Source organism: Triticum dicoccoides, chromosome 1A (assembly GCF_002162155.2).
Source record: "Triticum dicoccoides isolate Atlit2015 ecotype Zavitan chromosome 1A, WEW_v2.0, whole genome shotgun sequence".
Lineage (NCBI taxonomy): Eukaryota > Viridiplantae > Streptophyta > Magnoliopsida > Poales > Poaceae > Triticum > Triticum dicoccoides.
In genome coordinates, this window is record NC_041380.1 from 130,759,289 (window position 1) to 130,772,023 (window position 12,735).

Genomic DNA, 12,735 nt, shown 5'->3' on the forward strand with positions numbered 1-12,735 from the left:
TCAGGTCGGACAGAAATCCAATAGCATCTGGGAGAGTCGGCTAAGCAAAGGCGGCTCTCGGCGCAAGCGGCGCGTGGTTTTGGTGGTTCGGCAATAGAAACCGAGGTGATTCGGAGTCAGAGACGACTCGCAGCGGAGGAGAGGGCCGCGGCGGGTCATGGCGATTTGGCGCGAGTGGCGAGCCGGTTGCGGATCCGCAACAAGGGCGGCAGTGGCTGCTTTTTGTGAGGTCGAGGTGGTTCACAGACTTGAAGTAGGAGCGGCTCTCTTATCCAGCACTTGTGGAGGCCGCGGAGGAAGGCGGCAGTGGCCGCGCCGGCGAGCCCACAACAGCGAGGCGCGGCTCATGGTAGAGGCTGACTAGCCTAACCCCGCCGCGCTCGATGATAACTCGTAGACGTGTATTCTATTAATTTAAAAGTAGAACACTGCACGCTCATTTGATGTCAAAATGACATATAGAGATAACAAATAGACCGAACATACGAATATATTGAAACCTTGCAAACACAGGGATACAAAGATACAAATTAAAAGTGGCACATTCTTGAGACAAACAAATTATTGGATCTACATACAGTTTGCTGCGAACAGAGAACTGTATGTAAAGATACAAACAGGTTAAGCTAAAAGTAGCTGCTAGTGGATTAGATCACCCTAGTATATCCTCCTGCAGGATTGGTGCCTGTGATGTAATGATAAAGTGATTTTGCAAATTCTTGCATATGTCCGACGGAAGGGTGTGCGCCTGTGTATGTGATAATAGGATCGTCGCTGTCTGTGGGACCAACTTATGTTTCTGCAAATATGACTCTGTTCATATTGGGCAAATGAACAACCAACCGCTCGACAGAAGGTTGGCGACCATGGATATTGTATGCAAACAATCTCAAAAAAGCCTCGCAAGCAAACAGATACCTATACATTTCAAAATTTCATTTTATAAGAACGAATCAATAAGAAACATAAATATATGTAAATATATTAACAAACCTGCATTTGATATAGTCGTCAATTTCATTCCTCCCAATAGGACATGGAACAGTGAAAACACCTGGGGGTCTATCTTCAACGTGGAAATGCATACGAACTACATCATGACCCTTTGTGAGATATTTGAACAAATATTTTAACAAGTTCGTCTTGTTGCACCACTCAACGTTTATATGTGCATCAAATCTCTTCAACAATTTCATATTATACGGAACAACCCATTGATTTCCCAGACGTAGCGAATCCTTTTGTCTAAGTACATACAAACCAGTATCACGTCGACGGTAAACTGGATATCCAACATGGTCAACCATTGTATCCTCGCTCAACGGTTTAGGAAAGCGCTTGGAACAACAATTGTTCTTCATGCAGGCACACTTAATATTATACACTCCACAAGGACCATGCACCATAAACTCATCAACAAGAGCATAACCTAATGGATCAACTAAAGGATCCGGCAGCTCTGCAGAAATTAGTCCATCTATAAACGAAGGAGAAGGATCTTTGGTATCCGCCTTCAACCACACCAATGTGTGCGTATGTGGCAGCCCTCTCTTTTGGAACTCCACAACATATAAGTCTACAGATATTTAAAAGAAATTATGGTACGTCAGAAATTCATACAGAAAGGAGTTAACTTATTGCAAAAAGAAAAGAAGAAGAAGAAGAAAGAACTAACATGCTTGAACGGCACCAAAAAAGGTACCATCTTTAACCCCATCAAGAAATTCCTCATACTTCATACTGAAAACTCGAGTAGTAATATCAGGACGATCAGCCGTAGTCTGTCCAGGTTCGGCAGCGAGAGCATCAGCAATGTCTTGCCACCTAGGATTACATGTAAAAGTAATAAACAGATCAGGTGCACCATACTGCCGACAGATTGCCATCCCGTCATGATAATTCAGAAGCATATACCGTGGGCCGCCTGTAAAACTGCCATGCAGTATAAACTGCACACCAACATTTTTGCCAGTTGAATTACCCTCACCCATAGCATCAGATATGCCTTGATAGGTCTCAGATCGAAGATTATGTTGCTTACGGAAATGATACTCTAGACGAACAGCCTCCACACGAAAGTAAGCATTGACAGCAATTTGCTGGCTCAGCCGACCACAACTTGTGTAAGGATTCACCTCGCCTTCACGATAGTGAGCATAGTACTTATAGTACTCCAACATGGTAACCTGACCACGAGAAATGCCAGCATCTTCGGGATTACAGTCGACATCATCGTTGGAATCTTCGCCGTCCATACAACCTTCGGCCTGCACATTTGCATAACATGTGGCCGGGAAACCACTGGCATGAACATATCTAATGCCACGGTGATAGCTCTTGTCACCATATGGGAAAAGTATAGGATATTGTAAAGCCATAAGGTTGCAATTAAGTGAAGATATATGCTTCAACGAACCAGACCGCGTCTCGGCAATGACGTCAAACCTTCTGCATTCAGGTGTCAGATCACCAACAATAAGGGCAGCCACTTCAGAAGCAGCAGGGCCAGAAAAACGTGTACCATGGGCACCACCATCGTTGCCCAAAAAACGAATCGAGACAACAGAAACACCAGGAGTACAGAGACTCTGTTGTGCAATTCTAAATTTGTGCACCAAACGGTGATGCACATTAAGCATGTTTATCAATGAAGAAACAATCTCAGGATCAGGTTCAAGGGAAGAAGATTCTTCTCTGTCAAACACATTCAACCTACAGTCCAACTAGTCAGCAGAGTCTATCATGAACAATTGCGCAAACTTGGGAGTTGCACCCTCAGCCGGCAACAATGAACCTATACGATGGTAGACAACCCCATTCATCTTGAAAACATATGGAGCACCTCCAACATTGATACTGCGGTCAACCTGTGCACCCAACTACATAAAACAGAACATAGAATTATACTGCCGTATTAATCGCATGAACCGAGAGGAAACCGCGTCTCCATCAAAACACATCAGCCTATCCAAAGGAGAAGGCCAATCACCAAATTTCGACAACGAAATCCTACCCGTCCGACAGCATCCCGTGTAAACAGGAGAGCGAGAAGTTACGTCAGCATGGTGAACAGATCCTTCACGGAACCAAAAGAAAGCCCCACAGTGATGGCAACACAAATCCGGCCCGCCATAATATGAACGCCTCCTAAAAGTAGCTGCAAGACAGAAAACCAAGTCGGCAAAACAGATCGACAACAAGACGTACGCATAAACCATACATTATATGCACTCACCCTTAAGCAGTTGGATGTAATCCTTAGAAAAAGGAGGCTGCATCCCATGCACTGAAAATAAACGGGAAAAATACATAAACACATGCAACAACAACTGGGGAAAAGTAAACACAGCAAGCAAGAAGAGCACCTCTTTTCCGACCCGACCAGTACGATCGCACCATCGTCCGCTTACGGCGGGCATGCAAAACACGAAAGTGTTCCATAATAGGAGTAGGCAACACTGAAATGACAACCACGTACACAAATTAGAACCATTTTTGAAAGAGAACCATAAAATCCAAGAAAAGCACAGGCATATTTACAAAACAGAACTTACCATTACCAAGAGGAGTAGGCCGACCGAAGGCACCACCAGCACATAGGGGCACCACTCTTGGATGACAGCGGGAAAATGTACTGCCGCCCAATGAACCATGAAGGCAAACACCAGCAGGAAAACCGGCAGGACAAACATTCGATCCGTCAACAACTTGGACAGACAGACTATCTGAAACAAACATTGGACGGACCACATTAGAATCCTAAAAATGAGCACAACATTGAACAGCTAGATGGAGCAGCACCACAGGTATGAAATAAGTAGCCCGATAGAGCAGAAAGCTAACCAGGTCGCACACTGACAGACCGAACAGCCAAAGCAAACCCGTCGACCGCTGAAGAAGAACCCACACTAATAGCAGAACCTGCAGACAAAAAAGCAACAAATCAATACCCACAACAATTAAATCAACAAGAAGAAACACATGAAAGCAATAAGAGGCACGCACAGGCATTCGCATACATGTAGAAAAAATTGAACGCACTCACCAATGATACAATCTACAGGCCGCTTCCCTAATGAAATCTCCCGACGGCGACTATCAACGTCCACATTAAAATCTTCCAGCGAATCGAATCGGTGGGCACCTACAATATGAATCAACCAATTAAAACGACGACAACCTAGACCAAGGAGCACAAGATCAATATGAAAAAAAGCACAACCAGAGAAAAACAAAGGAGCTCACCAATCCGAGAAGAACGGAACGGCCGGCGAGGACCATACCGGAAGCGGCAACCCGAATCAACTGTAGCTGGCCGGCCACACCCACCAGCGGCTGCCATCGCCGAAGACGAATCCACGGAAGAAAGGCGATCACCAGCGCGACACACACGGGCAATAACGGCCGCCCGAATCCCAGGAGGGCGGCCCCGACGGCGTCCGCCGGATCGAACAGCAGCAGGCCCAACCATCGCCCGACCGTCAGTACTGCTCAAGAAAGAAGAAGGGCAGGCAGAAGTGAAGGGAATGAGGAACGGGCGCAGAAGGGCAGCAGTATTTATAGGAAACGGCGGGAGAGAAGAAACCAAATTGGAAACGGGCAGCGAAGGCGGCACAGAAATTCCCAGAGGATTCCATCGAAGTGGCAACCGCCAGCGCGAGAGATCGGGAAGATGCAGGCGGCGACCGACTCCAGGCGAGCATACGTGGCAGCTAACAGAAATAAAAAAGGAAATAAGGAGCAGCGCATGCAGAAAGGTCCAAAACAAAACATAGACAAATTGGTCTCCACATAGGCAGGACATGCAGCCAATACGGAACTGAGGGCAACGCATAGCATGCAACAAATCAGCAAGGGCGGCATCATTTTTTAATAATTCCCATCGACGGCCGCTCCATGCACCCAGCTGCGTACCCGCCTGTGTCCCCCACTATTACACGTGTTGCACATCCATTGGTCGTTTTTCTATGATAGAAAAAATTCAGAAAAACGTGATAAACTAAACCTGGCCAGGTTTAGTATATTTAGAATAAGGCATGGAGGCGGAACAGAGACGCCTCGAGGCCGGGTGGCTCGGAACGATTTCGAGCAGAAGCGGCTGGTTGTGGTGGAATGTCAGTAGAGGTGCGTCAGTGAGGCCTCTGCCGTGGATCCCAACAGAGTCAGTGCGAGGGTGTGGCGAGGCAACTCGAGGCCGGTGCGCCGGAGATGACCCAACTAAGGTGGCTGTTCAATCCGCGGTGGCTCACCGCGAGGGCGGCCACGGCCGGGTCATGCGGAGGCGGCTCACGGACGAAGATGACAGCGACCTTGCGGCTTGAGTCTGAGCCCGAAGAAAAGTCCTTGGGCGACTCGGAGTGGGTGCGGCGACTCTTGGCACCAAGGCGGACTCGATGGCGAAGGCGTGGTTATCCAAGGAGGCGGCGCTCGAGTCCGTGGTCGAGGCGGCAAAAACAAAGAGTGGGGTCCATGGAGTCGACTCGGCGAAGCGGAGGCAGGCCTGCTCGAGATTGCAAGTTTATTTCGGCGAGTCTCTGCTAGTTCTGACAATTTGTATTGCTCCATCCTTTCCGCCGTGAGCTGTGTGGCAAATCTGGACCAATGGAGTATTATTTATCAATCGACGGAACTCTGATCTGTCGATGTAGTGCTAGAAAAATTGCTGACAAGTTTAGAATTCTGTGCGACTTGATGCTCCATGATTGCACAGCTGTTGTGGACAGAAGACATCTGCCATGCTTCTGAACCATGGCGGCGCTCGACGCTGATCCAATCAGTCTCGGCGACACGTGACTGCTTTAAAAAACAAAGTTGATCTGGTTTTGGATTGGGTGTCGCATCAGTCTTGTCAACTCGGCGACTTTAAGGCAGCGCACCTAGCGCAACCCTAATTTCTTGGATTCTTCTTCATCCTGGCGATCGTGAGCTTTCTGAAAACCCTAGAAAAAATCCCTCCAAGAATTTAACACCATCGTACGCAGGCCCCACGGTGGGCGCCAACTGTTCTAGAATTGTCACGGCAGATGTCCTCAGTGTCAGGACTTAGTCGCGAGGCCAACACATCTATGTGGTAGCTTGAGAGGGGTTGAGTGGAACGAGAGACGCGAGGTCTTACCCAGGTTTGGCCCCTCACAGTGGAGGTACAAGCCTACGTCCTGATTCATTGATATTGATGATGATGATCACGATTACAAGGGAGCTCTATCTCGAGAGCTATTGAGTTGTCTGTCTAAACCTAACTTATCAAAAACCTCTCCTCTTGTGGTGCCCTGCCCCTTCTTATATAAGTTAGAGGGGCGGGTTACATGTGGATTCCTATTAGGATTAGGACTAGTCTACCTTCTAATACAAACTGGATACAAGTCCGGTTCTTAACTCCCTGTAAGGTAAATATTCCTCACGCCTTTCCTCTTAAACCGGCCCACCATTAACATAAACCAGCCTTCTGGGCCTTGGGCCTTGTCATCCGTCTATCCCGCCTGCTAGGTTACCAGTGAGTCATAATGTTCAGGCAGGTTGCTTGTAAACCGTCTGATCAGGGCGGGTCGCCAGTGAATCGCCAAGTGTAAACCGGGTCTCAAGTAAACCGCCAAGTCCGGCCGGGTCATATTTCCGGCCGGGTTATACCGCGGGGTATATCCCCGACAGGCGGTGAGCTTCACAGGCACTGGGCCTTCTTCACAGGTACTGGCTTTGCTTCATATCGCCAGACAAGGGCCCCGCCTTGCGCCTCACTCTGCCGCCATCGATGGCGACCGGAAACCAAGGAGGACGCCAATGGGGCAGAGCAGTCGCCAGCGGTTCCCCCGACGACCACGGGTCCCCTGCCAGGGGCAGGCCCTAGGGCACCTCCCCGGCAGGGGGCCTACCTCCTGAGAATGCCTTGCTCCGACCGCCATGGGGACGAACCCGAATCTCGGCCCCTCTCCTGCAGCCCCCTGCGTCCTCCTCCTGAGGGGTATGAGGCTGCAGAATTGGGGCAGCCACCTGCTGTAGCGACCTGTATCTCCTGCGACCCATGGTTAGCATAAGCTTGCTCCTGAGGGATGAGTGGTAACCGATAGTTGCTGCCGCCGGTGCGGCTGTCGAGGCTCTCTTGTGGTTCCTAAAAGAGCTCAGCTCCTAGCGTCTCCTCGCACCAGCCTGGCCTGAGGAATGAGCCATGATCTTCTTCCAGCGCGCATCCCTGATCCACCATGCGGGGCACGTAAGCTTCTGGGGCCACCGCCCCATGCGCCTTGCTGTAGCGCCCTGCATGCCACGCAGCCTGGCTTGGAGCACCGTCTTGGGGGTGATGGCGCGGCGGTCCGTCGAAGCCAAAGGCCACGGCGGGCACCCCTTCGCTGGCCTGATAAGAGGTCGGCGCGACTTGTCGCCTGGTGCTGGCGGGGTGTTGGCGCTGAATGGCCCTGGAGTCCGCCGGAAGTTGCGTGCACGCGCACGACGCCGCCATACGACCTGCCTTGGGTCTGGGTGGCAGCTGGACGCAGAAAGGAGGTGTCCCTGAGGCAGCAGCGTCCAGGAGCTCGGCGACTCGCTCCAGCAACACGTCGCGGCCGCCCTCCAGCAGCAGACACCGTAGCAGCTCTCGGGCCACCGTGAGCGCGACCCTGAAGTTTGCTTGCTCCCGTCGGGTGTACGGTGCCGTGGCCGCGGCGTGGTTTGAGGCCCTTGCTGCGGCCCGCACCTATTGTGGTGTGAGGGTAGGCGGCGTCTGGCCGCGTCGCCCGCGCCCCGCAGCGCCCTGCGGAGCGCAGGCTGCCTGAGGCGCAAGGTTGAGGTCGCCTTGGGCCGGTGACACGGCGTGGGCGGGCCATGCTGCCCAGCGGTCGGCGTTGGCAGCCAGGTCGCTTGACATCTGAACGGCGAGGCGACAGAACGTGATGCGGAGGAAGAAGGATTCTGGCGCAACCCTACCTGGCGCGCCAAATGTCGGATTTCGGGTTCCGGCAAAACCTTGAGGTTCGAACACTGGGGTGCGCATGGAGATCTCCCCCCTACCGATCTACGTCCAATCTCCTCGCGTGATCTAAGCTGGAAACAACGAACAACACAAGGGACACAAGGTTTATACTGGTTTGGGCCACCGTTGTGGTGTAATATCCTACTCCAGTGTGTGGTGTGGTGGATTGCCTCAGGGGCTGATGATGAACAGTACAAGGGAAGAACAGCCTCGCAAGAGGTGTTCTTGAGCTGGTGCGATGAACTGCTTGGGCGAGTTCAGTCGCCTCTCTCTCTGCTAGGGCTCTATCAGATCTTTAGCCCTTTGGGTGTGTTGATCTCTCCGGGGTGTTCTTCTACTCTGTGGTCTCTAGCTCTATTTATAGAGGCCTTGGGCCTCTCCCCAAATAATGAGCGGGAAGGGCGCCAACAATTGGCCATTTTGAAGGGGAACATCTCGTACAAGTTATCCTGACCAAAGGTGGTCTTCGGGTGCCAAAAGTACTGGTGATGACACCGTCTTTGGCTCCATGGTGACCTTCGTCCTACCGCTCTGTTGGTCTTGGTCTCGTTGCACCAGAATGGTAACCTTTGCCCGGTGCCTTGGCCTGTGCTTGCCCTCTTTGCACCAAAGGGGAAACAAGGACACTGCGCAGGCCGGCGCCCGCCTGGTCTCGATCGTCATGGCTTGCGTCATGGGCTCCTCGTGAGGTACCCCTGCCTTGATCTCTCCGCCTCCTCGCGAGCCTGCCTGATGAGGCTGCCTCTGAGGAAGCTTTCGATCGTCCGCCCCGCGAGGCTTGGCCCCTCGCGAGGGTCTTGAGCCTGAGCTGATGAAGATGGGTCGCGTTGGGCCCCCACTTGAGCCACGCCACAGGCCGCAGGCAGGCAAGTTTGGGGACCCCCTGTTCCTAGAACGCCGACACATGCGAGGCCACCAACGAGAGTAATACTCTAATGGTGGTCCGTCTAGGCACAGGTGAATAAGTATCAAAGAAATCTTCCTCTTCTTTCTGGTCATAACCCTTGGCCACAAGCCTAGACTTGTACTTTTCAATCGTACCATCGAGCCTAAGTTTCTTTTTGAACACCCACTTACATCCCAATGGTTTGCAACCATAGGGACGCTCAGTGATCTCCCATGTCCCGTTAGCCATGATGGAATCCATCTCGCTACGGACCGCATCCTTCCAGTAGTTAGCTTCTGGTGAGGCATACGCTTCTGAAATAGAAGTAGGAGTATCATCCATGAGGTACACGAAGAAATCACCACCAAAGGTCTTTGCAGTCCTTTGTCTCTTTCCCCTACCAAGGGTTTCCTCGTCATCCTCCTCGGGATTTTCATCATGTGTTTGTTCATAATATTCCATAGGGATGGCAGGTTCAGGAGTCTCCTCAGATTTCTGTCTAGAAGTGCTTTGCATATCTCTCATAGGAAAAATATCCTCGAAGAATGTAGCATCCTTAGACTCCATAATTGTACCGACCTTCTGGTCAGGTACCTCAGATTTCACTACTAGAAATCTATAGCCAACGCTGTTCTTAGCGTAGCCCAAATTAACGCAGTCCACAGTCTTTGGTCCAAGCTTACGCTTTTTGGGGATCGGCACATTGACTTTCGCCAAACAACCCCAAGTATGCAAGTACGAGAGTGTTGTCCTTCTCTTTGCCCATTTCTCATAGGGAGTGATCTCATTATTGTCGGTGTCAAAACCGGCGGATCTCTGGTAGGGGGTCCCGAACTGTGCGTCTAGGCGGATGGTAACAGGAAGCAGGGGACACAATGTTTTACCCAGGTTTGAGCCCTCTTGATGGAGGTAAAACCCTACGTCCTGCTTGATTAATATTGATGATATGGGTAGTACAAGAGTAGATCTACCACGAGATCAAGGAGGCTAAACCCTAGAAGCTAGCCTATGGTATGATTGTTGTTCGTCCTACGGACTAAAACCCTCCGGTTTATATAGACACCGGAGAGGGCTAGGGTTACACAGAGTCGGTTACAATGGTAGGAGATCTACATATCCGTATCGCCAAGCTTGCCTTCCACGGCAAGGAAAGTCCCTTCCAGACACGGGACGAAGTCTTCAATCTTGTATCTTCATAGTCCAGGAGTCCGGCAGAAGGTATAGTCCGGCTATCTGGACACCCCCTAATCCAGGACTCCCTCAGTAGCCCCTGAACCAGGCTTCAATGACGACGAGTCCGGCACGCAGGTTGTCTTCGGCATTGCAAGGCGGGTTCCTCCTCCAAGTACTTCATAGAAGATTTTGAACACAAAGGTAGTGTCCGACTCTGCAAAATAAGTTTCCACATATTGCCATAGAGAGAATAATATTTACACAAATCTAATCTGCTGACGTATTCCATAGCGTGACATCACACCACAGCCAAGTCTTTATTCAAATCGTTTTACTGCCCCACCTCAGCACGTTTAGCGAGGCGGTTTCCTTGGCAGGCCTTGTCAAAGCAGAGATCGTGTCCCCTTATTCCGGGATTCTCATCAATACGGGCATGGGTAACCCAACCGTACCCGTTGGTATGTTTTCTCGATCAAAGGCGAGTCCCAAACGGTCACGGGGAGGGCCCTTGGTATTCAACCTCTTATAAAGAGACCAAGGCCTTACTCCTTTCTTTCAATCTCAAACGAGTTCACCCTTTCATCGTCGTGTGTGAAGCCTTCCTCTGTATTACTCCTCACTTTGGACTTTGGCTCAAGACCTTCAAAGTAGAGCCGAAGATGATCGAGGGACGGCACGCGGAGTGCGGAGGTGCTTTTATAAGCAAGAATGCTGGTGCTCCATGGCCCGGGGGCTCTTTTCCAGGGGAGTCCAACTTAAGGCAACGAGAGTGGTTTTATATCACAGCTACCAGGAGCACCAAGTGGGTGGCGCTGCCTGCTTTCCGCTCGGGTCCCCCGCCATGACTGGTGTCATGGGTCAATAAGGGGCTGGACTGGGGGCCGGCAAAGGACGTGCCCCTGTTGCAGGGCCGCATCCGAGATCTCCTAGAAAGACACATCAGTCTGGTCGTGGTGATGCAGGTTATGTTAATTCGCCGAGTTCTGCCCTGCAAACGTCGCCCCCTCCGCCTGTGGGAGTTCAACTCGGAGGGACCACGAGTTCTCCAACATTTTCTTGGCATGACGCCCATGGAGATGTACAAATTGTTCTTCGGACCACAAGTAGTGTGTCCGGATTCTACGAAGGACGCAGGTCTGAGATGCAATCGTCCGGATACTCAAGTAAGTAGCCTTGTGCCCGGACTCGCTATCCGTATATTTATCATAAAATTGCCCCTAAAAGAGTTGTCCTTTAAATAGGAGTGGATAGCGAAAGCAAAGCTAATCAGGTGTCCGGCCCCCCTCCCCGAGACCATGCCGGGTGCCGTGATAGTCAGGATGTTGGAGGTTGTGCCTTCAAAGGAAAGCAAGGGAGTGGACAAGGAAGCTATAGCCTCCTCGAAGGAGGTTGTCTGGAAGAGAGGAATCGAAAATTCCTCTCCTCGGGGGAAGAAGAGGACCGCCTCTGAAGACCCGAAGACCATGGCCTCAAAGCGGGGGAAGAAATCTTTGCCAGAGGGTCCTATGCTGGGGGATACTTCGGCTGAATTATGCCCTCAAGGGGATCAGCCCTCCATCGAGCCGTAAGTAGAGAGGAGTTTTCTTTTTAGGGAATGAGAGAAATCCTTGCTTTATATCTGAGAAAAGTAATCAAAAATTTACCTTATAGCTCGGACCTTAGCCCTTCTCAGCAGAGCTCGTCTTCGAGGGATCTTCTTCCGGAGATGATGGAGAGCAGAACGCCTCCTCCTGCCGTACTGCCTCGCGAGGCGGGCGACCCTGAGGTATCATCGCGGAGGGTTTCTCCGAATCCGGCAGGGCCGGAAGGCAGTCATATGGCCCCCCAAAGCCCTCCGCGTCCGGCCTTCGAAGAGGGCCATCGGACGAGTCCGGTGCCGTCTGGTGCACGGTCGGAGGAGCTGAAGGATCTGCTTGGGCGAGCATCTATCTCAGAGGAGCACCGTGCATTGATGGGTACGGTGATTGAGAGGATTTCATCCGCGGAGAGTGGATTGCATGAGGCCGTCAGGAGTTTACTGACAGGTTTTGAGGTACGTGAAATAATGTACCCTTTTTGGACAGTTGCGCATAAATAAGATGCGCCATGTGTAGATAGTAGCCCCTGAGACTCTGTACGTTGTCAAAAGTGATGGCGCGCAGAGGATCATAATCCCAGGTCTAATATGCCGCCTTCATACGTAGGTAGCGAAGTGTCCGGTGGCAAGCCGGACTGATGAATTTGCCGAGCTAAAGCGGCAAGTTGACGTGGCAGATGCCGACATCGCGCTTGTCAACAAGCGGCTTGACGAGGCGCAAGGTATGTAATTCCTCCGGCGGCACCTGGTAAGAGGAGCTTTATGCCAGTATCTTACAATGTGTGCACTTGATGCAGATGGTGCTGCCGCCGTGGAGAATCTTCGGGCGGAACTTGCCCGAGCCAAGGAGCAAGCCAGGAAAAGTGATGCGTCTGCCGGAAAGGCAATTGAAGAGCCAAAAGCTGAACAGGCTGCTCACTGCCGAAGCAAGAAGGAAATGGCCGAGATGGCCGTGAAGCTGAAGAACGCTGCTGACCGTTGCAAGCTTCTTGAAAAAGAAGATCGGGCGGAACAGACGGACCTGGAGAAGGTCGTTGCCGATGCCAAGGATGCTCGCTCTGCGATGAGGGCTATGAAGGAGGAGCTGCGTCAGGCCGGAGAGATCGCGGCTGGAAAGCCCTTTATGCTGCGGAGGAA

General features: G+C 51.3%; 2 protein-coding genes across 2 annotated transcripts; both read right to left on the reverse strand.

The window, feature by feature from the left end:
* Nucleotides 1–268: 268 nt before the first annotated feature.
* LOC119352054 lies at nucleotides 269–2,673 on the reverse strand. The gene is made up of 5 exons (XM_037618799.1): nucleotides 1,676–2,673; nucleotides 994–1,576; nucleotides 579–598; nucleotides 487–500; nucleotides 269–406 (listed from the first exon to the last, which is right to left on the reverse strand). The coding sequence occupies exons 1-5, from the start codon at nucleotides 2,637–2,639 to the stop codon at nucleotides 269–271; spliced, it is 1,719 nt and encodes a 572-aa protein (XP_037474696.1). The 5' UTR covers nucleotides 2,640–2,673.
* Nucleotides 2,600–4,689, reverse strand: LOC119272391. Its single transcript, XM_037553919.1, has 8 exons — nucleotides 4,246–4,689; nucleotides 4,046–4,144; nucleotides 3,844–3,921; nucleotides 3,555–3,725; nucleotides 3,366–3,458; nucleotides 3,236–3,286; nucleotides 3,014–3,157; nucleotides 2,600–2,879 (listed from the first exon to the last, which is right to left on the reverse strand). The coding sequence occupies exons 1-8, from the start codon at nucleotides 4,469–4,471 to the stop codon at nucleotides 2,863–2,865; spliced, it is 879 nt and encodes a 292-aa protein (XP_037409816.1). The 5' UTR covers nucleotides 4,472–4,689; the 3' UTR covers nucleotides 2,600–2,862.
* Between the last annotated feature and the right edge of the window lie 8,046 nt (nucleotides 4,690–12,735).

What these genes read in the sequence shown, in the direction of transcription:
- LOC119352054 (XM_037618799.1), bottom strand. Translation starts at nt 2,639, where the DNA reads ATGCTTAATGTGCATCACCGTTTGGTGCACAAATTTAGAATTGCACAA. An exon ending in TTTTGGTGCCGTTCAAGCAT is followed by an intron (nt 1,577 to 1,675) that starts GTTAGTTCTTTC and finishes AAATATCTGTAG; the next exon opens with ACTTATATGTTGTGGAGTTC. An exon ending in GACGACTATATCAAATGCAG is followed by an intron (nt 599 to 993) that starts GTTTGTTAATAT and finishes CTTTACATACAG; the next exon opens with TTCTCTGTTCGCAGCAAACT.
- LOC119272391 (XM_037553919.1), bottom strand. Translation starts at nt 4,471, where the DNA reads ATGGTTGGGCCTGCTGCTGTTCGATCCGGCGGACGCCGTCGGGGCCGC. An exon ending in GCCTGTAGATTGTATCATTG is followed by an intron (nt 3,922 to 4,045) that starts GTGAGTGCGTTC and finishes TTTTGTCTGCAG; the next exon opens with GTTCTGCTATTAGTGTGGGT. An exon ending in GCCTACTCCTCTTGGTAATG is followed by an intron (nt 3,459 to 3,554) that starts GTAAGTTCTGTT and finishes TTGTCATTTCAG; the next exon opens with TGTTGCCTACTCCTATTATG.